At 44.6% G+C, this 22579-nt stretch overlaps 2 protein-coding genes across 7 annotated transcripts in view; one reads left to right on the top strand and one right to left on the bottom strand.

The window, feature by feature from the left end:
* The window catches only part of lrrk2 (leucine-rich repeat kinase 2), a 47812-nt gene extending 39504 nt beyond the window's left edge, over window positions 1–8308 (top strand). For all 3 annotated transcript variants that reach the window (XM_037978351.1, XM_037978352.1, XM_017430227.3), the window contains exons 44-52: window positions 1227–1442; window positions 1671–1864; window positions 2403–2475; window positions 2613–2803; window positions 4866–5018; window positions 5207–5436; window positions 5928–5996; window positions 6129–6261; window positions 7898–8308. In XM_037978351.1, the coding sequence (XP_037834279.1) occupies window positions 1227–1442; window positions 1671–1864; window positions 2403–2475; window positions 2613–2803; window positions 4866–5018; window positions 5207–5436; window positions 5928–5996; window positions 6129–6253 (1251 nt within the window). In that variant the 3' untranslated portion in view covers window positions 6254–6261; window positions 7898–8308. The remainder of the gene's footprint in view (window positions 1–1226; window positions 1443–1670; window positions 1865–2402; window positions 2476–2612; window positions 2804–4865; window positions 5019–5206; window positions 5437–5927; window positions 5997–6128; window positions 6262–7897) is intronic.
* A 338-nt stretch (window positions 8309–8646) lies between these two features.
* slc6a15 (solute carrier family 6 member 15) overlaps window positions 8647–22579 on the bottom strand; it is a 33129-nt gene continuing 19196 nt past the window's right edge. The window contains exons 7-12 of one of the 4 annotated variants that reach the window (XM_017430228.3): window positions 14609–14850; window positions 14253–14451; window positions 11911–12103; window positions 11180–11339; window positions 10890–11052; window positions 8647–9915 (exon numbers count right to left, since the gene is read on the bottom strand). In XM_017430228.3, the coding sequence (XP_017285717.1) occupies window positions 9550–9915; window positions 10890–11052; window positions 11180–11339; window positions 11911–12103; window positions 14253–14451; window positions 14609–14850 (1323 nt within the window). In that variant the 3' untranslated portion in view covers window positions 8647–9549. Of the gene's footprint in view, window positions 9916–10889; window positions 11053–11179; window positions 11340–11910; window positions 12104–14252; window positions 14452–14608; window positions 14851–18582; window positions 20540–22579 lie in introns of those variants that run through there. The other 3 variants (XR_005233744.1, XR_005233743.1, XM_017430229.3) reach the window with 3 other exon arrangements.

The raw sequence follows: 22579 nt of genomic DNA, 5'->3' as shown, positions 1-22579 counted from the left end.
GATTAAGTTGAACAAATACAGTTTTAAATGTCTTCTAATGGGATATGTTGAAGTGGTAGAAAAAAATCTGACAAAAAATTCTCAAAGAGAAAATGTTAATCCCCCAGATGGAGTGGTGGGAAAAAACAATCAAACCTGTTTGTGTTGAAAGGGCACGTTAGTGTACTGTAATAATTACAAGATCAGATCAAATGACCACAGTGGACAGTACTGGCACACATGTCAGTAAGGTGTGGCACCTCATCTGGCCTGGGTACAAGCTGCAGCTCAGTGCAGAACAAAGTCAAACACCTGTTCTTCCTTCCTTTTGCTGGAACCACCCCTTGAGATCCCGCAGGTTAGCTCTGGGTCGGGGTTGATGTCGGAGCTGATCCCACATGTTCGACTGAAGAAAAGCTTGGAGGTCTGGCTACAGGAGGACCTTAACATGAAGCAGGCAGGTCATAGAAACACGCGCCACGTTCAGTAAAGTAAGAAATGCGGACCCAGGTGTGCTGCCAACTTCTCGCATCACGACTACAGGTGACCTGAAGTCACACACCATGATCCCAGGAGGAAAGCCGGTGCGTTTGGCAGGACCGGTGCTCTTCTTTTAGTGCTGCCAGACACGACGATCAGTGGTGATTCATCGCTGACTATTACACGATGCTACTCATCATCAGACGATGCCCCCCTGATTACGGGAACGCTCCAAAGGCAGTCGTTTCTGCTCTGGTGTTAATAGAAGCCAAAGCTTGGGACCGTCCCAGCTGCTGAGACATGGTCGAGATGACGTGGGACAATGGAAATAGTCCAGTACCCGTGTCTGAACGGCAAGTTCAGATGTCATAGAGTTGTGTAATGTTGGGTCATATAAAGGGTGCCCTCACCTTCCCACTGCTTCCAAGTCTGGGATATCTGTACTCGGCCTCATGCAACCAAGTGCTGTTGATGCTGTCTAACGTGTCTACAAGACACCCTCTGCGTCTGGTGATCTTCACTCAGTGTTTTGACTTATTGTTGGACGCTCTGGCAACTGCCTGATGACACCACCACTTGTGATGCATCTACTTTCTCCCTCTGGAAGCCCGCTCTACACGTGTCAGCTCCAGCTGCACGTGGACCAAATTCCACCCGAGTAGGATCGTTCGTTTTGGGGGCTTAACTTTTTGCCAGTGAGTGTATTTCACCAGCATTTTGAGTCAAAAAAAGTCCAATTTTGTTCCTCGTTCCTGCAATACCTGCAGGTGTTTGACAGGCTGAACTCTGGTGAAACGCTGTGTCTGATGAGGGAGCTGGAGGTTTCCCAGCTGTTCAGCACTCAGTGCGTCACGGTGAGCTCCGGCAGTCACGGCGGCCACGCCTCGTCCGGCCACACAGCCTGGATCGGTGGGGGCAGCAGCTCCAAGAGGCGGGGCTTCATCACGGCTGTGAACCTGGACACCAACACGGTCACCGCACAGGTACCGACACACCAACACCAAAACCGCTACAAAAAGATCTGAGCTAGTTTGAGCTCAGATATCCATCTGTTTAACTGTAGAAACGGGAACAAGTTTACTTTAAGATCTTTTTTGGGGGGTGGGTGTTTCAAACAAGATTTATGTGACAGCGGGTAATATTTAGACCATCATAAACACCTAAAGTTCAGAAGTAACATGCTCTTTCCTTTTTCCTTTTTTTTTAACCAGGAGGTTGACACCAGCCCCGTCCTGTGCGTGGTGACAGTCCAGATCCCGAACGAGGCTTCCGATTGGCTGGCAGCAGGCACGCAGTCCGGCTCGTTGCTGCTCATCCACACCCAGAGCGTGTCCACCTGGCACTACCTGCAGAGCGTCGCAGATGCCGTCACCTCACTGTATTTCCACGTGCATCCTCGCCACGAGTAAGCCTCGGTTAAAGCTTGACTGCTGCCGTTCTGTCAGCTCAAGTGGGTCTGATTATAGGAACGCTTAGAGGAGAAGTAAAGTTTCAGCTCTGATTTCATTATAATGAATGGCTGCAGCTCTGGCATGAGAGGTCGTGGGTGACATGAACTCCTTCAAGAGTGTTAAACTGTGATCATCTTGTGTTGATAAATGATGGAATTGGAGCCACTTGGATCAAATGTAGATCCAAGTGGCGTTGAGGATGACTCAGCTACTACTACCGCACCAAGGTTTAGCTCAGTATCTGTAAAGCTGACAGAGTTAAAGCAGGTGTGCTAGAATGCAGGTGAGCAAAATCTAAAATTGTGGCCAAAAGTTAGCAAGTGTTTTTGCAGAATGAAGTACAGCTGCATCAAATACTACTACAGTCTGGTTTATCCAAAATATATGTGCAGGAAATCGGGTTAAAGAGTTTTTTTAATGCTCTCTTGTGCAAAAACAAAAATGTAATCCCATTTTTTTTTTACGTTTGCTATTTGGGTTTTCCTTTCGCAGCCAAAGAAGGAACTATCTGCTGGTGGGGACGGCAGACGGGACCCTCAGCATTTATGAGGACTCAGCACTCGTGGTAAATATTCGGTGATATATAGTGAATATCAGCGTTTGCGGCCCGAAGGATCAGCTTGCTGCCGTTTGGATGTGCTCAGATTAGAACCGCGCGTCTTCCCGACTCGGTAAACACGCCCCTCGTTGTGCTCGTTGCAGCAGGAGAATGGGCCGCCAGTGAAAACGCTCGCTGTGGGGAACGTCAACACTCCGCTCGTGTGCCTGGGCCAGTCGGTGCACTCGCTGGACTGCAGGTCGGTGTGGGCCGGATGTGGGACCAAGATCGTCTCCTTCTCTGCCGACTACGATGTCAGCAAGTCCATCGACACCAGACCAAAGCTGCCCTTCCAGTAAGTTGTTTAGGAAATGTAGAGATTTTATGTGTTTAGGGAGAAGTTCAATAGGATATTTCGGTCATTTTAAAGTGGGATTCGCTAACTTCTGTTGAACCGTTTCCCTCGCTTCCGAACCAAAAATACAGTGCCCACTGGACATCTTTTTAGATGTGAAATATCATGATGTTCATGACGGAACAACCCCAGGCTGCACAGGAGGTGTTACAGCTGGCTGCTGCAACCTTTATTCAAACTTGCAAATAACTACAGAATCAGAGCTGAACTCCAGTTGTGAAGAAGTTGGTAGGTTGTGTAAAGTGTAAATAAAGCCAGGATGTAAAAATCTCTGTAAACAAAACTTTTATTCTCAGTGGAACATGTTCAACATATCTAAGAAATTGTATATTTTTTGGGAGGGATATGTTTGAATTTTATGGCAGCAACACATCAGAAAAAGTCGAGACAGGACCATGTTTCCAACTGTGAAGCATCCTTCTTCTGTAAACATCAGGAGCTGAGGAGAGCTGCTGCTGGAGGTTTTAGAGGGAATGTTGTCCCATTCTGGTCCGATGGAGGATTCTAGCTGTTCTACAGTCCTTGGTCTTCTTTGATAGATTTATTTGTTTCATGATGCATCAAATGATTTTAGCTGGTGGGAGGTCTGGACTGCAGGCAGGTCAGTTCAGCACCTGGACTCTTCTCCTTTGAAGCCCTGCTGCTGTCATGGATGCAGGATGAAGTTTAACATCATCTTGTTGAAAAATGCAAGGCCTTCCCTGAAAAAGATGTTATCAGGATGGGAGCATGTTGCTCTAAAACCTGTATATTCTTTTTTTTTTTTTGCATTGATGTCACCTTTCCAGATGTGGAAGCTGTCTAATACACCCCCATACCATCAGAGAGGCAAGCTTTCGAACTGAGCGCTGATAACAGGCTGGATGCTCCCTCTCCTATTTAGTACAAAAGAGGTCATGGTTTCCAAAAATAATTTTTAAATTTTAGTCTTTCTGACCACAGAACAGTTTTCCTATTTTGCCTCAATCCATTTTAGATGAGCTTCGGTTCATACAAGATGGCGGTGTTTATAGATGGTTTTCAGGTATCTTTGTATGATAGAGCTTTAACCTGCGTTTGTGGATGGCACGGTGAACCAGAGTCCAGAACAGAATCAGACCTGTTTTTACTACAGTGGCCCCTGAGGACCTGAAGATCGGGTCCAATATTAACTCTTGGCCTTGTCCTTTGAGCTCAGAGGTTTCTCCAGATTCTTGAAATATTTTCACGATATTATGAACTGTAGATGACGGGATAGTCAAAGTCTTCCAAATTTTTTGTTGAGGAACATTATTTTGAAATTATTCTACTATTTCTTTGCACTGTCTTCCAGACAGGTGGACCTCTGCCCATCTTTACTTGTGACAGATTCAACCTCTCTCTAAAAAAAAATATATATATATTTGATTATTTTTATCCCTGGTCCTCTCACTGACCTGTGGTCAGTTAACTTAATTAGCTGCAAAATGCTCCTCTAGCTGTTTCCTATTCATGCTACTTACATTCACAGCCTTTCGTTGCTCCTGTCCTTTTCTGAGATGTGTTGACTTAAGATTCAAAATGACCTTATTTTTTCATTCTTAGTTTCAACATTTCAACGTTGACCATGTTCCAATGTGAATAAAGTTTGGGTTTATGAGATTTGCAAATCATTGCATCCTGTTTTTATTTACATTTTACAACTTATTTTAATATTGGAGTTGTAAAGACCCAGACAATATGAATGTGGTGATAATTTAGGTTTTTACAGGAACTGACATAAGCTTTTAGAGACTGGAGTGGATTTAAAACAACATCAGTCCACTTTGGTCACAATTAGACTAGCCATTAGCTCGTCAGTCCTGTTGGACTTAAACTCCAAACTGAGGCTGTTCAGAAAGCTATCTACAACAGGTAAGATATTGTTTAACCTTTCCACCATGCATACAAATGTCCAGAAAGTCCTTTTAAGGTCTCTTTTTTTATCAAGCAGGCTCACAACTTAGTGGTGTGACAGTAGTGTGTGTGTGTGTGTTCCTTGCAGGCAGCAGCGCTCTCTGAGCGGCGAGGCGTGTGTGTCTCGGATGGTTGTGGACAAATACGTGTACTTGAGCAAAGCTGAGACGACAACTGTGGAAGTCTGGGACAAGAGAAGCGAGAGGATGGTGGACTGCATCGACTGCACTCAGATCATTAGGTACACACACACACACACACGCACACACACACACATGACAGTCTTAGATTTATGGAACCTGCAGTGCAGCCACACGGCCCCTCACCGCTCTGTCCAACAAACTCAGCTCTCTTGTTTTTCTTTTGGCTGCAGCTCACTGAAGTCACTTCTTTTAAATCACACGTTAACTCACCCCCTCCTCCTCGCAGGAACGACTCTGGCTACAGATGGCGGCGGGGCGGCATGGCGGCGCCAGCGCCCTGCGAGGTGCCCCCCTCCTGGGCCACAGTGAAGGCCCTGCTGGTGCAGAGCGCTGCAGCCCTGTGGATCGGCACCAGAGGGGGCTACCTGCTGCTGCTGGAGCTCTCCAAGCACCAGACACTGCAGGTCATGGCGCCCAGGTGTGATTCTGTGCGCTCCATCACCTCTGCATTAATACGTGGGTATACGTCGGCTTTCCATTCATTTAATCTGTAGATTACAGAACGGCAGATGGCTTAAATTTGCATCCAAACAGAAAAGAGTTAATAATTTACCAGCTCCATCCTGACAGAGAGATCAGTATGAAGTATTGTAAAGATATTTGTTACCATTTATAAACAGCCTTTTTGTGAATTAAGCTGATGTTCTCCCGCCATCATTCTGTTCTAGCTTGAAGGTGAATTCATGAGTGTAGCAGGATTTCAAACTCTGAACCACAAAAACAGCCCGTATCTTGTGTTGGTTGGAGCAGCGAGAGTGTGAGAACTGATAAGGAACAACTAAAAAAGCGGAGAAAATAAAGATAATTGAGACAGCTGGGGTTTTGTTTGGTTTTAGACTCAGGGTTACCTCAGAGCGGCGGCGCGCAGACGACCCGGCATGCCGTGCGTGCCGTGGTTCTCATTCACGTGCAACGTTTTGTTTTGTTTTTTGCTTTCTCACGATCAGAAACGCTGAACTGGAAGAGCGAGGTGCTGGTTTTGGGCCGAAGACTTCCACGAGACAAGAACCGTAACGGTGAGCGTGAAGTGTCCTCGTTTGTTCCCTTTTTTTGGGGGGGGAAAACAGTCCGCCTCGCTGTGTGACTTCCTCTGCAGGACACCCATCGTGTGTGTGTGTGTGTGTGTGTGTGTGTGTGTGGGCTCTCAGATGAGGACTTGGTGCTGATGTTGTGGAACAGCACGCTGCCGAACGAGGTCAAAGACCTGAAGAAGCACTGTGAGAAGAGAGAGCGGATCGCAGCCAAGATGAGGGAGCAGCTCCATCACGCCTGAGCTCACAGGTTGGCCTTTATCGCACTTATTCTGTGGCCATTTTATTCTACACAATCTGCATAAATCTACACAGTTAAGAGAAACAATCCTCACATAACTCAATGTACCAGTGAGTTTTTATTACCTGTCAAATTAACCAAACTATGATTAGAGATAAAGGCTTCTTTATATCAGGTTTGGTTCATTTGTTAATAGGTGACAAATACCTTTTTTATTCACACATTTTTAGGCTCTGCCTCGTTTTCCTGCTGTCTTAAAGACGGCTAAAAAGACGTTTCTGTAAAGGCGAACGGCGGGCAACAGTGGTTTTGCCTGTGTCCGTGTGTGTTTGTCTGTTGGCAACATATCTCTGAATGTTTGTCTGCAGCTGATCAACGTTTGGAGTCAACCTGATTTAAAGATGGCCACCACAGCCAGCAGCTGACTTTAGAAAACACACAAAAAAATGTTTCTAATTCAGAGATCTGGTGTGGTCCCCGACACGTACTCTAAATACGTACGGTGGTTGTTTAAAACCTTGGCACGCAGGGCGGCAGGCGATTTGTCTTCCTGTACATAATGCTCCTTTTATTTAAGAAATGTTATGGACCGGCACGTTGACAGTCAAACTGCACAAAGAACGATGTTCTGCTTTATCAACATTTGCTCCACCCACTACAATATGCTGCTCCTCAGGAAACTGAAGTCTTTTTCCACCTGATGCATTCAAAGCTTGTTTTTGTACTTAGAAAGGTGACGTCTGTATGTCTGGTGGAAGCAAAATGTCTAAAAAAAACCCCAAATAGTTTTAATGAAACTATAAAGAACTAATCATTCGATGTACACAGTTACAGCCATTTTAGTGTTGGCTAAGGTCAGTTGGCTGTGGCGGCCATCTTGAATCAGGTTGACTTGCTGTTTTTCCCTTTTAACTGTTAGTCACCCCTCTGAAGATGGGATGTGTTCATTTATGATGCTGTCCGTCCAGTTTCTTGTCAAACCCTTTTAACATAGAAATGTCAAATTGTACAGCCGGACACCTCGCGGGTCAAGAACGATCCCTATTGATTTCAAGGTCATGGGGTCAAAGGTCAAGGTCACAAACGACCCATTTGCCTTTGCTCCAGCTTGACATCCGAGCAACACGGAAACGTCAAACCCTTCGTTCTCCTTTAGGTCTTACTTTTATTAGAACAAAGAAATCTTGAAGGTATTCATGAAGTCCACTAGTCTGATCATATGATGGTTTGGAGAGGCTGGTAGTCATTACCAGGGAACTTCTTCACATTTCAACTGATGGCTGCAATTTCATGTTCTTACATGTTCTTTAATTGAACTGTTTTCAGCTGTTTACAACATAACTGTCAGAGAAATTGACCTTTCACCCCACCAGTCATGTATATACTTAGCAGACTCACATGCTGTATACTCAGGATTGTTGTGTGAGGAAATTCATGCATTGGGTTTTGATTTCTCTGACAACTTTCTGATGGATGTATTCTGTACTGTTGGTGGTACTTTTGTTATGCCTCCAACGTAAAGCTGTAGGAAAAGTCCTGACAGCAAACATGTTATTATTAGTTCATTTATTTCTTGCAGAAGCGTTGAAAGGTTGAACTCAGTTGATTTAATGAATGTTTTTTTTTTTTTTTTTTTTTTTTGCAGAGGAGTCAACCAAAAGGGATGGGCTCTTCAGTCATACTTGAAGGGGGATGTTTTACTTTGGTGCACTTTTCCAGTTCTCACAGTCTGAATCAAGGTTTGTTCTTTTTTTTTATCTTCCCATGGTGCACGTTTCATCAGACAACTGTGAGCGTTTTCTAAAAAGGGACGCAGATGAGTTTGTTTGTTTCAGGGCTCCAAAACGAATCCACTAAGAAATCAATCTTTGTTTGCCCGTAGCACAGTAGAAAGGAAAGGCAAAAAGGAAATAAGCCACTACAAATGTAAATGTAATTATTTATTTTCATGTGTGTGTGTGTGTGTGTGATCTCTGGTTCTATTTTTTCTACATTTTACTCCAAGTTACTGTGACTCCAAACAATAAACAGTCAATAAAAGCTATTTTGTATACAAGGATGGCTCTGGTTCTGTTTTTTTAGTTGCTCATTGGTACACAGGGTTGTGTGCTTTTATTTTTACTTCAGTATTTTTGTAGGTTAAAGCTGGAAAATGGATCCATCTTTCCATCAGGTACAATATCTATACCAGTGAGCTTCAGATTTTATTTTATTTCACTGAAATTTTACAACCAATCTCGGTCCAGACAGAACTCTGTTTGTGTCCGGATCTGGACTGCGGGCCACCACTTTGGCAGCCCTGTTCTCCATCTCTGGATGCTGTATTAAATATTGAAAACGGCGTGAAATAGACCCGGGACCTAAAAGAGAGAAAACAGTCCAAACTCTGACGGATACGGATCACTTTTGATCTTTAATCTTGACACAGCATTTGAAGCCATTTCATGGAAAAATTATTTACAAAATAATGTGGTAATCGATGACACTGACAGGACATTAGTTTGTTTGGGTTTTTTTGTTGGAAAAACAAAACAAAAACAAAACAAAGACATGAGTTAAGGATTTGAAGTACTTCTGAACCTTAAAAACACTGCTTTCATATCCAAACTATGAAGATAAATATATTTATAATATTTATATTGTATTTAAAGAATACTTTAAATTTACAACATGTATTCTATAAACAAATATAAATTACTTAGGCACACGTTTGTCTCGGACAATCAGGAGATCAGAAGCCGTCTTCTCGTCGTTTCAGTAAAGCTGACTCCAACTTTGGCCAAAAACGATGGTTAATCCTGCGTCACTGAACCGTCCACCACTGAGCTCGGTACTTACTGGGTCGTGTTTACTGCGGGAGTCAGAATGTGCACAATCATTTACACTAAAGGACTTTGTTAACACTGCCGACGGCCCAAAAAGACGGTGTTTTTTTTTTTTTTTTCGTGACCTGCTCCTTTAGCAGGTTTTTTTTTCCTTCAAGTAGACCTGCTGGAGCATCAACGTTTTAGCATTCTCTTCCAGCAGGATTCCCAGTGAGGAGGAGGAGGAGGCAAAGCCCAGAGAGGGAGCAGCAGAACAAATTAGTGAAGGGTTAGACAAGAACAGGGCTTAGTCCCATTCTTTGTTTTGAAGGTATACTGTCACATAAGGTTCAGAGACGACAAATAACAGAGCAGCTACGCTATCTAAAAAAGATACATTGCAAAAGGAATGTACAACGATGATACGGGTGACTAAAAGCACGCAGTAAGGATGAAGGAGGAAGGATGACCGAGCAGGGCTTGCTATAACAGTCTATAAGTCCGACTCGGGCATGTCCGGCATGTCGGCCATCAGGTACCCGATACCGTAGCGGCCGTTGGGGGCCGTGTCCGCGTCAGCGCTGCCGCTCTGCTTGCGGTAGATCTTCTTGCCGGGCGAAGGCGCCTCGCTGGGAAACTTGCCGTGGATCAGGCTGGCGGCGTCGTCCTCCAGCTGGGGGCTCTCCTTGATGACGCGGCCCTTCTTGTAGGAGACGGAGGAGAGACCGCTGGGGTTCTCGTCGATGATGTTGAAGTAGCGCAGGCAGAACACCACGGGAACGGGCATGATGGCCATCACCACCAGGGAGATGCAGACCGCGGTGCCCCACGGAGGGAAGCGGAGGGTCTTCTCTAGGGCCTGAAAGGAGGAGTTAAGGGAAAATGAGCAGGCGAGGGACAGGCTGCAGGTATCAGGTGATCACTTTAGTGTCGATCATTGTTGCAATTTTTCCTTCTTTCAGCTGTTCCCTTTTCAGGTGTCACCACAGTGAGTCATCCTCCTCCATCTAACTCTGTCCTCTGCATCCTCTGTCCTCACTCCAACTACCTCCATGTCCTCTCTAACTGCGTCCATACAGCTCCTCTTTGTCTTTTTCCTGGCAGCTCCATCTCTAACATCCTTCTACCAATATACCCACTGTCCCTCCTCTGCACATGTCCAAACCATCTCAGTCTGGCCTCTCTAACTTTATCTCCAAGTCGTTCAACCTGTGCTGTACCTCTGATGACCTCATTCCTAATCCTGTCCATCATTGTCCCTCCTAAGGAGAACCTCAACATCTTCAGCTCTGCCACTTCCAGTTCTGTCTTCTGTCTTTTTGTCCGTCCCACTGTCTCCAAACCCTACAACATAGCTGCTCTCACCACTGTCTGTAAACCTTTCTTTTGACCTTTGCTGCCATCTTTGTGTCACAAATCCCTCCTGAAACTTTTCTCCATCCACTTCATCCTGCCTAGACTCTGCTCACCTCTTTACCACACTCTCTGTTTTCCTGGACAGTCGACTCTAAGTCCTTGAAGTCCTGCACCTTTGTGACCTCTGACCTCCTTGTAGCCTCACTGTTCCACCTGCCTACCTCTCATTCACACACAGGTACTCTGTCTTTCTACGGCTGACTTTCATTCCTTTTCTGCTGCTTGCAAACCTATAAACATAAAATTAAAGACATTCCCTAAAGAAATGCATCCCCCACCTTACGCCTATTAGCGGCAGGTGATTAAAAAAAATCAAACATATTAAAGCGAGCGCTATTCGCTGCAGCTCCATTCTTTGCTTTACGACCGTTTTGTGCATCAGGAAGATTTCAGGAGGAGCCTGGACAGAAAACTCACCTCTTCCTCTATCCAGGCGCTGTAGCTGGGCGGCGTCATGGTCAGCTGGATGAAGCTGGAGCACAGGAGGACCAACAGCAGGATGGGGGTGATGTACTTCCACATGTAGTAGTAGAAACGGTACGGAGTGAAGCCCAGCATGTCCTTCAGGTCTTCAAAGAACCTGCAAACACGACGGCGGTGCGGGAGAGGGGACAGCTTTAAACATCGAAAGAAACTGTTAGCTTGTGCACATGCAGGCTAATAGGCATTTTTTCCACATTCACATTCTAAGTAAAAACCGTCCGTACTTATCGATCCCGTAGAACCAAGCGATCGCCACGTTTTCCAGGACGACAACGATGAGCAGAGGCAACGTGGCTGAGTAGTCGTCGAACATCGTCACAAAGTAGTTCCCGGAGCGCTGCACGAACAGGAAGCCGATGGAGAAGGCCAACATGCAGCATCCCACTGCACAAAGACAAGCAGGGAGTTGGTCACCGCCAACCACGAGCTTCACTGAGTCGCAGGAAAGTTTTATGGGTCTTAGGAAAGAAATCGACCCATTTTGTAAACTTGGAGTCGTGTAAACACAGCATCTACAGTTACAGAATAATACACCCTCATAAATCTACCTTTTACTTTAAAACAAAACCCTTTACCCCAAATTTGTTTTCGGCTTCTGGGCAAAATGTTTAATTAACTATAAAGTAGGTTGGGTTTTCTTTTCTTTACTGCCTTTGAATCCCATCTTTACAGCACAATAAAAAAACACAAAGATATATGGAGACAAAAGACAAAGAGGAGATAAATGGACGCAGTTAGAGAGGGCATGGAGGACAGAGGATGCAGAGGACAGAGTTAGATGGAGGACGATGTCACGCTGTGACCACTGAAAAGGGAACAGCCGAAAGAAAAAGAAGAAGAAACATAGCTTTTTGTCTTTAAAAAAAATAAACAATATCACAAAAACCTACGCTGGTCCCTGCATGAGAACACGGTGAGCACTTCAGTATTTGTACACGCCATCATTCTCTCTAACCTGTGAGGAACTCCTTGCGGACTTTAAACGTGTCGATCAGCGGCGTGAGGATCCCCTCGATGGTGCCGAACATGCTGCCGAGGCCCAGGTTGATCAGCATGAGGAAGAACATGACAGACCAGAAGGGCGAGGCGGGGAAATGGGTCATGGCTTCCGTGAAGGCGATGAAGGCCAAGCCTGTGCCTTGGACCGCCTGTTGGGGGGGTGGGGGGGTAGGAAAAGGGATTGAAAAGCAGGGCATTTGTGGGCGGCTGCGAGGCTTCTACCTGAGATATCTCACTTTAATCAGACCCGTTAGCTTGATGGAAGGCTGGACCTGGAAGGCTTTTATTGTGAAACGGGTCAAAGTGCTGGGTTTAAACAGCAGTGAAGAAAAAGGCGAGTTTTCGTATTTTTCTGTGTACAGGGCGTGCTGCAGAGTAAAGGACAACTCCTGTATATTTGTTGTTTTTGCTGATGGAACACCCCAGCCCTCTGTCTGCTTTTAGAAATCCTTTCATTCCAGACACTTAAGGCAAGAAAATATATATTTTCACAAATTTTGGCAATCAGATACACAACATCCACACGTCTGGTTTCATTTCAACACATAACACTGCATGATTTCCTGTAAAACAGTGTTGTTTTGTTTTATTTTTACCCGCACTTGACCTTAAATGGTGATTTTTCACTTTTTATCAGAAGACTGGCTCCAGTTCCATCTACATCCGTTTTTCTTTTTCTGTCTAGTTTTGTGAGCTAAAAAGGTAATCACTTCCTCAAACACTGCTTTAAGTATTCTCGCTGTCGCTTCATAGAAACCTGCGTCTGGGAACAGTTTGCCCGATGTCTTCAGGCAACTAAAGTTACATAAAAGGCAACGAGCTTCTCAGTCTTAATTTATTTCAGTCTCTGGTGTTCTCTGCAACCCAGAAGCCTGAGGTTAGAATGACAATTTAAAGTGAATAAATGGAACTCAAGAGAACAATACTCAGTTGTTGGGTTTTTTTCTCCCTTTCTTATTTTTATCAAGGTCCTTGGACTAGATAAAGCGCTATATAAGTGCAAGCCATTTACCATTTACCATTTATCGTTTCTAGCAATTAGCTCATATTGATGGCAGGATTACATTACAGATGTAGCCTCTGTGCAAAGCCCCCAACAAACAAGCCCTCCACTTTGACTGATGAGCTCCTGAGGTGTTTGCTAAGACAACTGAGATAAGATCAGAGCATCGTTTTAACGCCCAGGCACCTCCAATCAACAATCATCATCATTACCCAGAAAAGCTATCATAAACAAGGACAGAAGTTCATCAGATTGAACTGAACTGAACTGAATATGCAGACATATTCTTATTGTTTTTTGTTGCTATTTTTGGTTGTCTGGCAAGAGTTGAGGTAGCAGCAAACTAAATAAATCAATACTACCTTCAATCTTTTATCTTCGTAAAATAAATAATGATGGTGTTGTTTGAAATGACTCCAAAACAAGTAAATTACTGCTTTAGTAAAAGTAAAGGTAGCTAACACATAATTTATTTTATTTATTTGGGAGGCTGTGGCTCAGTGGTTAGAGCAGTTGTCCACCAATGAGGAGGAGAGTTGGAGGTTCAATTTCTGGCAGGAGTCACATGTTGACGTGTCCCTGGGCAGGACACTGAACCCCTCACTGCCTCAGATGTGCCCCATCAGTGTATGAATGGAGTTTAAAGCACTGATTAGTCTCCATAGAATGATTTATTCACATTAGTTTTGTAGAGATGTGGTAGTGTGTGTATAAATGTGTGTGTTGATGGGGAAAGGAGGGCACAGATTGTGTTGTAAAGCTGTTTGAGTGGCCTGGTTGGTTAGAAAGGTGCTATGTAAGTACAGTTCATTTACTATTTATTTATTGATAAAGCAAGACTTATATAGATATTTACAATAATGGGAAAAAAAATGGCTGCCACAGTTTACCATGACACAGATTTCTCCTTCTTTTGCCCCTCTCTGTTTCGAGAAGCAAACAGAACTAGAAACTGTTTTTTCCCCCGCTGCGCGAAATCAAACACGAAAACTTTAAGGGTTGACGGTGCTAAAGTTTCCACTTTGTTGCCAGCAGTTTGACACCGTTTGTTTTCATCTATTTGAAGAAGGAAGTAACGTGACGTTTCACCAACTTCATTACAGACATCAAATGAGCTTCAGAGATCCTGCCAGGTCCATGTTTCTGATAGGTGGACAAAGCTATGCTATCAGTTTTGTGCTAAGCTAATTCTATTATTTGCAAAACACTGAAGACTAGCATAATACAAAAAATGAGCATATTTCCTAAAACGCTGCGGCCGTTTCAAAGGCGATACACAGCCGACCCTCTCGTACCTTATTAAGCTCGTCTTCGATGCTGCAGGAGTCCAGCCCCAGCTTCTCGTAGTTGTCCTCCTTCACTCCTCTGAGGACCTGAATGATCTGATGGTAGTCATCGGCACTGACCTGACTCACCTGAGTCAGGTTTATGTGGTGGGGGATGAGGCTGGGTTCAATTTCGCTCCCCAGCAACGCCACAATCCTGTTGGTGTTACTAAAAATAAACAAAACAGAACAAGTTTTAATCGGATTCTTGTCCAAGTTTCGCTTCTTTTTTTGTTCCGAGAACCAGAACAATCGAGCGGTTGCTTGACAAACTTCCCCCTGGACGGCGTCAGAGTAGCTGATGGCGAACAGAGGCTGGTACTCACAGGGCGACGCATTTGCTGTTCATGATGTTGGCCTTGAAGCCCAGCACGGCGAACACCACCAGGGTGGCCAGCACGGACGTGAGGAAGTTGATGAACGACACCAGGACGGCGTCGAAGTGGCAGTTGTTGTTGCGCTTGTTGTAACTGGAAAAGGCGATGACGCCGCCGAAGCCCAGACCCAGAGCGAAGAAGACCTGCGTGGCCGCCTCCCGCCACACTTTGGCCTCCAGCATGATCTCCAGCTGAGGGCAGAACAGACTTTGTTTCCAGACATGCTCACAGTGTGCTATTTGTGCGATGAGAAGCGGTTTAACAGCACCACATATTTATGATTCCAACCAGGGAACAACTGCTGGCAAACTGATTGATTAGTCAGCCAATTATTGCCAACTTTGAGCCGATTAATAGTCAAGCACACCTGTTGGCAGAGACTGGGGTGGCTTTTATGGCAGAGGTGCTTTTAGCCACAACAATAAGAAACACCAGAAGAAGTGAACCACAGAAATATACCTATTATTCAAAAGAACCATTTCAGATGCTAAACAGCAAACAGGAAGACTTTCATTTTTTAAAACTCTGCGAGTCTTGCTATTAATTATCACACACACACTATTTGCTTTCATTTTTTTTAACCACTGCTTATTTTTTCAGATTCGAGTAGATGTAATGTGTAAGAACAACAAACCGTTACTCATTATAGGCCAAAAATAAGCAAGAAAACCCCCAAAACTAAACTTTATATATTGTCTATTATGTCCTTATGTCGAACAATCAACTCTGTGGCACGTTATATTAATTACTAATAAAAACATCAATAATTAAGGATGATTCATGCTCAATAAGCTATAAATTAAAACGTTTATTAATGTTTTACCCATAAAGGCTAATTACTTCAAAAACAACATACTCAATGTTTAATCATGTGTCATGTTCGGCGTTAACCTTCTGACCCACATGCAAAATCAACAAGACTGAGTGAGGTAAGGGTTTAATTTTATTTCTTTAAAGGCCGTGACAATTCTGCTTCTCCCTCTGGTAGCTTCGTTCAATCAGAAGTTCCTGGAATGAGAGTGGGGTTACTGGTGTCCTAGAATGAGGTTGTCAGTGAAGCAGAATGAAGTAGCTTACTTAGAATGGTTCTGGTAGAAGCATGGGGTAGTGTGTCCAGGGTCCTGTGTGGAGGATGGGTCGCGGAGATTCCTGAGACTGGGTGCCAGAGAATTGATGAAGCGGTGTGGGGGGAAGCAGCGGGCAGGCAGGCTTGCAGGTTCATCCACCGGAGGAAAAAACAATGGAACTTGATCCAGCTAGACAATCCAGAAGCGAACCTAAAGGCTGGCAAAGCACAGGGCTATGAGATCACTGGAAAATAACCGAAGAAACAAATCCAAAATCTCTAGTACAGTGAACTGCGAGAGACGGCTAGAGAGACTACCGGTGCACGTTAATCATCCAGCACTGAGTGGAGATTCTGCTGCTCCTTTATCCCCCAACACTGATGAGGCTGATGAGATCCACCTGTGTAGGCTGCCCAGGTTCCTCACCAAGATCCTTGCTGGAACAGATGCATCACTCATACTCACACTCACACACAGGAACCCTGACACTACCCCCCTTTTAAAGACCGCCTCCCGGCGGTCGAGATGAAGATGACTGATTCGAAGCTTCAAAATCTCTAATAAGATCAGGGTCCAGGATGAAAGAACGGGGAACCCATGACCGCTCCTCAGGTCCATAACCCTGCCAATCCACAAGATACTGGAACCCCCTACCCCAACGGCGAATAGCCAGAATCTTAGCAACGTCATACGCAGGATGACCGTCAATCTCCCGGGCGGGTGGTGGGGGTCTGGAAGGAGGGCAGAAAGGACTGGAACGGACCGGTTTAACGAGAGAAACATGAAACACTGGGTGGATCTTCAACCCATCAGGAAGCCTGAGGCGTACGGCTGAAGGACTGAGAACAGAGGTTATCTCAAAGGGACCAATAAAGCGAGGGGAAAGCTTACGATTGGATGCTTTGATATTGATGTCACGAGTGGAAAGCCAAACCTCCTGGCCAGGTGAATACGATGGTGCAGGGGTTCTTCTACGATCAGCCCTTCTGCGGTTCCCCTCGGCTGTCCGGTTGAGAGCGGCATTGGTCTGTGTCCAGATGTGTCTGCAACGGCGAAGGTGATGGCGGACAGAGGTGACGGATGCTTGATGTTCGTCTGAAGGAAACAGAGGAGGCTGATAGCCAAGAGAGGACTCAAAGGGTGATAGGCCAGTAGCTGTAGAGGTGTGGCTGTTGTGGGCATACTCCACCCAAGGCAAGTGCACACTCCAAGATGAAGGGTGTGACGAACAGAGACAACGAAGGGTGGCTTCGAGCTCCTGGTTCAGACGCTCAGCTTGACCATTAGTTTGGGGATGAAACCCAGAACTGAGTGTTACCTTAGCTCCTAGTGCTGTGCCAAACTCTTTCCAAACTCTAGAAACAAACTGTGGACCCCTGTCCGACAGAATCTCAGAGGGGATACCATGCAGACGAAACACATGTTTAGTTAGAAGATGGGCAGTTTGCATGGCAGTGGGAAGTTTACGTAAGGGAACCAGATGGCAAGCCTTAGAGAAGCGGTCAATGATGGTTAGAATGGTGGTGAAACCCTTTGAAGGAGGTAGCCCAGTAACAAAGTCTAAAGCTACATGCGACCAGGGACGTTTGGGAACTGAAAGAGGTTGAAGTAACCCACTGGGGGGTTGATTGCAAGTCTTATTGCGAGCACAAATGGGGAAGGCAAGCACATAGTTCTTGACATCTCTATATAAAGATGGCCACCAAAAGTTTCGTCTAATTAGGGAGACTGTTCTGTTAATGCCAGGATGACAAGAAAATTTTGCAGTATGGGCCCAATGAATGAGACGAGCTCTAACGGACGAAGGGACATACAGACGGTTGGGTGGTGTATTAATGGGACCAGGTTCAATCTGTTGGGCAGCCAGGACCTGGTCTCTGACCTCCCAGGAAAGGGTTCTAATAACACACGATTGTGGAATGATGGTAGTCTCAGGCATGTCCTGATCTGGGGAAAACTGTCTTGAAAGTGCATCTGGCTTAGTATTCTTGGATCCAGGTCTATAAGAAATAGTAAAGTTGAACCTGGAGAAAAAGAGAGACTAGCGAGACTGTCTGGGATTTAATCTCTTGGCCTGTTGAAGGTAAGCTAGATTCTTGTGATCTGTCCAGACAACAATGGGATGCTCCGCCCCCTCTAACCAATGACGCCATTCATCAAAAGCCATCTTTATTGCCAGGAGTTCTCTATCACCAACATCATAGTTTCTCTCTGCTGGTGAGAGGCGACGGGAGAAAAATGCACAGGGGTGCAATTTGTCATCAATGGAAGAGATTTGTGACAGCACCGCCCCTACCCCAGAATCAGAGGCATCCACTTCAACGATAAACTGTTTTAATGGGTCAGGTTGAGTAAGGATGGGCACATTAGCAAACCTCCTCTTCAAATCTATGAAACTTTGTTCAGCATCAGGTGACCAAGTGAAACTAGCCTTGGTGGAGGTGAGACGGGTAAGGGGAAGAACTGTTTGGCTATAGTCTTTAATAAAGCGACGGTAGAAATTTGCAAACCCCAGAAAACGTTGAAGCTGCTTGCGAGATGTGGGAGTAGGCCAGTCCAAGACTGCTTGAATCTTTGCTGGATCCGTCTTTACCTGCCCGCTTTCCGAAACATAACCAAGAAATGTCACTGAAGAGGCATGGAATTCGCATTTTTCCGCCTTGATGAACAGCCGATTCTCCAGAAGACGCTGAAGGACCAGCCGGACATGAGTCTTGTGTTCCCCTGAAGATCTTGAAAAAATAAAAATATCATCAAGGTAAACAAAGACAAACTGATTAAGAAAGTCCCTGAGGACGTCATTGACTAAAGATTGGAACACCGCCGGTGCATTCATTAGACCGAAGGGCATAACTAAATACTCAAAATGGCCAAGTGGTGTCTTGAATGCTGTTTTCCACTCATCTCCCTCCCGGATTCTGATCAAGTGGTAAGCATTACGGAGGTCAAGCTTGGTAAAAATGGTGGCTCCCTGAACAAGTTCAAAAGCTGAGGCAAGTAATGGCAGTGGGTATTTGGAGTTGATTAACAAGGTTATCATCAATCAGGTTTTGTTCACAACCAGAATCTATTAAAACAAATGTCTGAAAAGACTGATCACTTGTAATCAGTGAACATGGTAGAGTTAAACGGGAGGCTTTCTCAGAGTTGCCCACCACTTCTCCCGTAGCTAATGATGGGCCTTGTCTTTTGGCAGGTTCTTACAATCAGCAATGTAGTGCCCTGTTTGACCACAGTAAAGGCAGACGCCAGACCTCATGCGACGCTGTCGTTCTTCAGGAGTTAGTCTGGTTCTTCCTATTTGCATAGGCTCCTCGGGAGATAGATCTGTGGGGGCAATGTTGAATTCCACTCTGTTTGGGCACATACTCAGTTCTCTCTTTGAACGGGTCCTGTCTCTGACCCTATTGTCGATCCTGATAGCCATAGAGATTAAATCCTCTAATGAACCTGGTTCATCTCGATAAGCTAGTTCATCCTTTATGTTCTCGTTCAGAGCTTGTAGAAAAGCTCCCTTCAATGCCTCAGTGTTCCAACCAGATGAGGCTGCCAAGGTTCTAAAGTCAATGGCAAACTCTGCTACAGCTTGACGACCCTGCTTTAAATTCCACAGCTTGCGGGTGATATCAGAACGTGATTCTGTATACCCGAATGTCTGTTTAAATGAGGACACAAACAAGTCATACGTTTCCTGAAAAAGGACTTGCTGTCCAAACTTAGCCTCCGCCCATTTTAGCGCTCTTCCCCTTAACAAACCAATAACATACGATATCTTTGCAGCATCTGTCTGGAAGCTTTGGGGCGAAAAAGAAAAGACTAAGGAGCATTGCAATAAAAAAAAACCACATTTACCTATCTCACCAGAATAGGGCTCAGGTGTGGGTGGAGAGACCTCTGAGACGAACGGATGCTGGTGGAGTTTGTGCAGGATTGGCAGAAGCGCTGGCTTGGGGAGAGGAGGGATCCGCGGCTAGAGGTGACCCTACAGCGGGAGGAGGACTAGCAGAAACAAGCTTTTGGTGAAGCTCCTTAAGCATTCCAGCAAATTGATCTAAACGCTGGTTAGTGTTAGTTTGTTGATCATATAATGAGTGCAGCATTGAGTCATGACGGACCAGTACAGCATGATCTAGATTGGGGTCTGGAGTTGATTCTGCTGGGTCAAACTGGCTGGATGATTATGTCATGTTCGGCGTTAACCTTCTGACCCACATGCAAAATCAACAAGACTGAGTGAGGTAAGGGTTTAATTTTATTTCTTTAAAGGCCGTGACAATTCTGCTTTTCCCTCTGGTAGCTTCGTTCAATCAGAAGTTCCTGGAATGAGAGTGGGGTTACTGGTGTCCTAGAATGAGGTTGTCAGTGAAGCAGAATGAAGTAGCTTACTTAGAATGGTTCTGGTAGAAGCATGGGGTAGTGTGTCCAGGGTCCTGTGTGGAGGATGGGTCGCGGAGATTCCTGAGACTGGGTGCCAGAGAATTGATGAAGCGGTGTGGGGGGAAGCAGCGGGCAGGCAGGCTTGCAGGTTCATCCACCGGAGGAAAAAACAATGGAACTTGATCCAGCTAGACAATCCAGAAGCGAACCTAAAGGCTGGCAAAGCACAGGGCTATGAGATCACTGGAAAATAACCGAAGAAACAAATCCAAAATCTCTAGTACAGTGAACTGCGAGAGACGGCTAGAGAGACTACCGGTGCACGTTAATCATCCAGCACTGAGTGGAGATTCTGCTGCTCCTTTATCCCCCAACACTGATGAGGCTGATGAGATCCACCTGTGTAGGCTGCCCAGGTTCCTCACCAAGATCCTTGCTGGAACAGATGCATCACTCATACTCACACTCACACACAGGAACCCTGACATCATGCTTAATAACTCATAAATTAACTATGTGTATATGTATGTAAATGGTCATATAAATGTACTTTCACACCATGTGTTAGACATTATTAATGGTTAGAGAATCTTTGAATTGATTATATACTCATCCTGCAGTGCATTAATAATTAAGGCAGTTCCTAGTAGTTGGATAAGTTTTGGTGAACCCTTCCAAAGTGAGGACTATTTAAGTTTTTTTTTCCTGTGGAAATCAGCCCAAAATCAACACAATTATTAATGATGTTTTTAAGGTTAATTAATCAGTTATTAATGATGAAATAAGGCTAAATACGGTGTACTAATATAAAGTGCTACCAGAAACTCTCATTGGTTGATCTCTAACATCAGTCAGGGTTTTATCATAAAATCAAACTGACAGTATATTATTGCTGCACAACATTAGGAAAACATAAAGATCCAGCTGTGATATTATTATTTAATAAAGTGTCAGTTGCAATAAACCCACATGTTGTGTCACTTTTCAGGGGAGTATTTTTTATATGATTTATTAAAATCTTTTGCAATACTGATATTGCATAAAAGTCTAAATTAAATTGTCCCTAATGTGGTGCGAGAGCGTGAATGGTTGTCTCGGTTGTCTCTGTGTGTCCCTGTGATGGACTGCAGACCTGTCCAGGGTGTCCCCCGCCTCTCGTACAGTGACTGCTGGAGGTAGGCACCGGCTCAGAAAGAAGAACTAGGTAAAGAAACTGCATGGATGGATATTACACATATAATACTGGAACATGAATATACTGTGCAGCTCTCAGCTGACAGACTTGTAACCATTCAGTGAGGTGGGGGTGGGGGTGGGGGTGTCGTCTGCTCCCATCAGGACAGATGTGTGTCAGGATGGATGAAAGCGATCACTCTCTGTACGGAGACCTTCCCGTTTTAGAGGATAATTATGGCCCTCCCCCCCTCACTGCTTGAATTTATCACCTGCTAATTAGGCAAGAGTCAAAGAGTCATGTGGCTTTTTTTTTTTTTTCGTGACAATCGTCTCCATCTTTTCACACGCCCCGCCGGTGCCCGTGTCCACAGGTGCACAAAGATGGAGGCCGTCTGAAGCTAGAGGATGCCAGTCGGACGAGACACGAGACAGACACAGAAACGCTCGGCTGCAAAAGGAGAGTCTTTGGCTGGCTGCTTACATAAGGACTCGGTAACTCCTGTTTCCATTGTGACATGATTGTGTGAAGCCTGAAGCGCCATTGGCTGTTTGCTGCTGAGGAATCGGCCTATCACGGCGCAGACGTAGCCTTTTGAGTTTCGGCAGCTTAACAGTGAAATTATCAGGGATTAAAGTGGAGCAAACGCAGGTAACAGAAGTGATACTTTGACATCAATACTGCATACCTTTAAACTCAAGGTACAGAAAGAAAAGAGGTCATTATTTCAAGCAAAAAAAAAAAAAAAGTACTCACAAGGAAGAAGTACCTTGTTGTTTTATATATGTAGTATGCACCTTATCAGAATATTATTACTATTTATTGCTGGTAAAGCTGGAGCTAATATAATGAAGTTATTTTTATTTTAATAAAGTGATATTCTGGCTTTTATTGTCTTATACCTCTTGCTTGAGGGCAGCAGATGGAATAGGGAGTCTTTTTACTATCCTAGCTGCTAACTTGTTAGCTGCTAACGCTGTTTTTACTTGTTTTTTAAATGTTTCACCGGAGAGAATTTTACTGTACTGTGTGTTTAATGACAGTAAAGTCAAATCCTGTCCACTCCATATTTTAGACATGTTAAAGTGAGGCTTTGTGTAAAAGTTATGAACAACTTGTATCTAACACGTGGTAGGTAGCTTTTTGAATAAATCAATCAATCAAATTTTATTTGTATAGCACATTTCAGCAGCAAGGCATTTCAAGGTGCTTTACATAATTAAAAAACAAAATAAAAACAGCATGTGACAATGAATAAACAGTAAGAAAGAGAAAAACATTGAAGACATCAAAAACCCGCAC

Source organism: Kryptolebias marmoratus, linkage group LG11 (genome assembly GCF_001649575.2).
Source record: "Kryptolebias marmoratus isolate JLee-2015 linkage group LG11, ASM164957v2, whole genome shotgun sequence".
Lineage (NCBI taxonomy): Eukaryota > Metazoa > Chordata > Actinopteri > Cyprinodontiformes > Rivulidae > Kryptolebias > Kryptolebias marmoratus.
The sequence above is the reverse complement of the archived record's forward strand: the minus strand, read 5'-3'. Positions and strand labels throughout refer to the sequence as shown.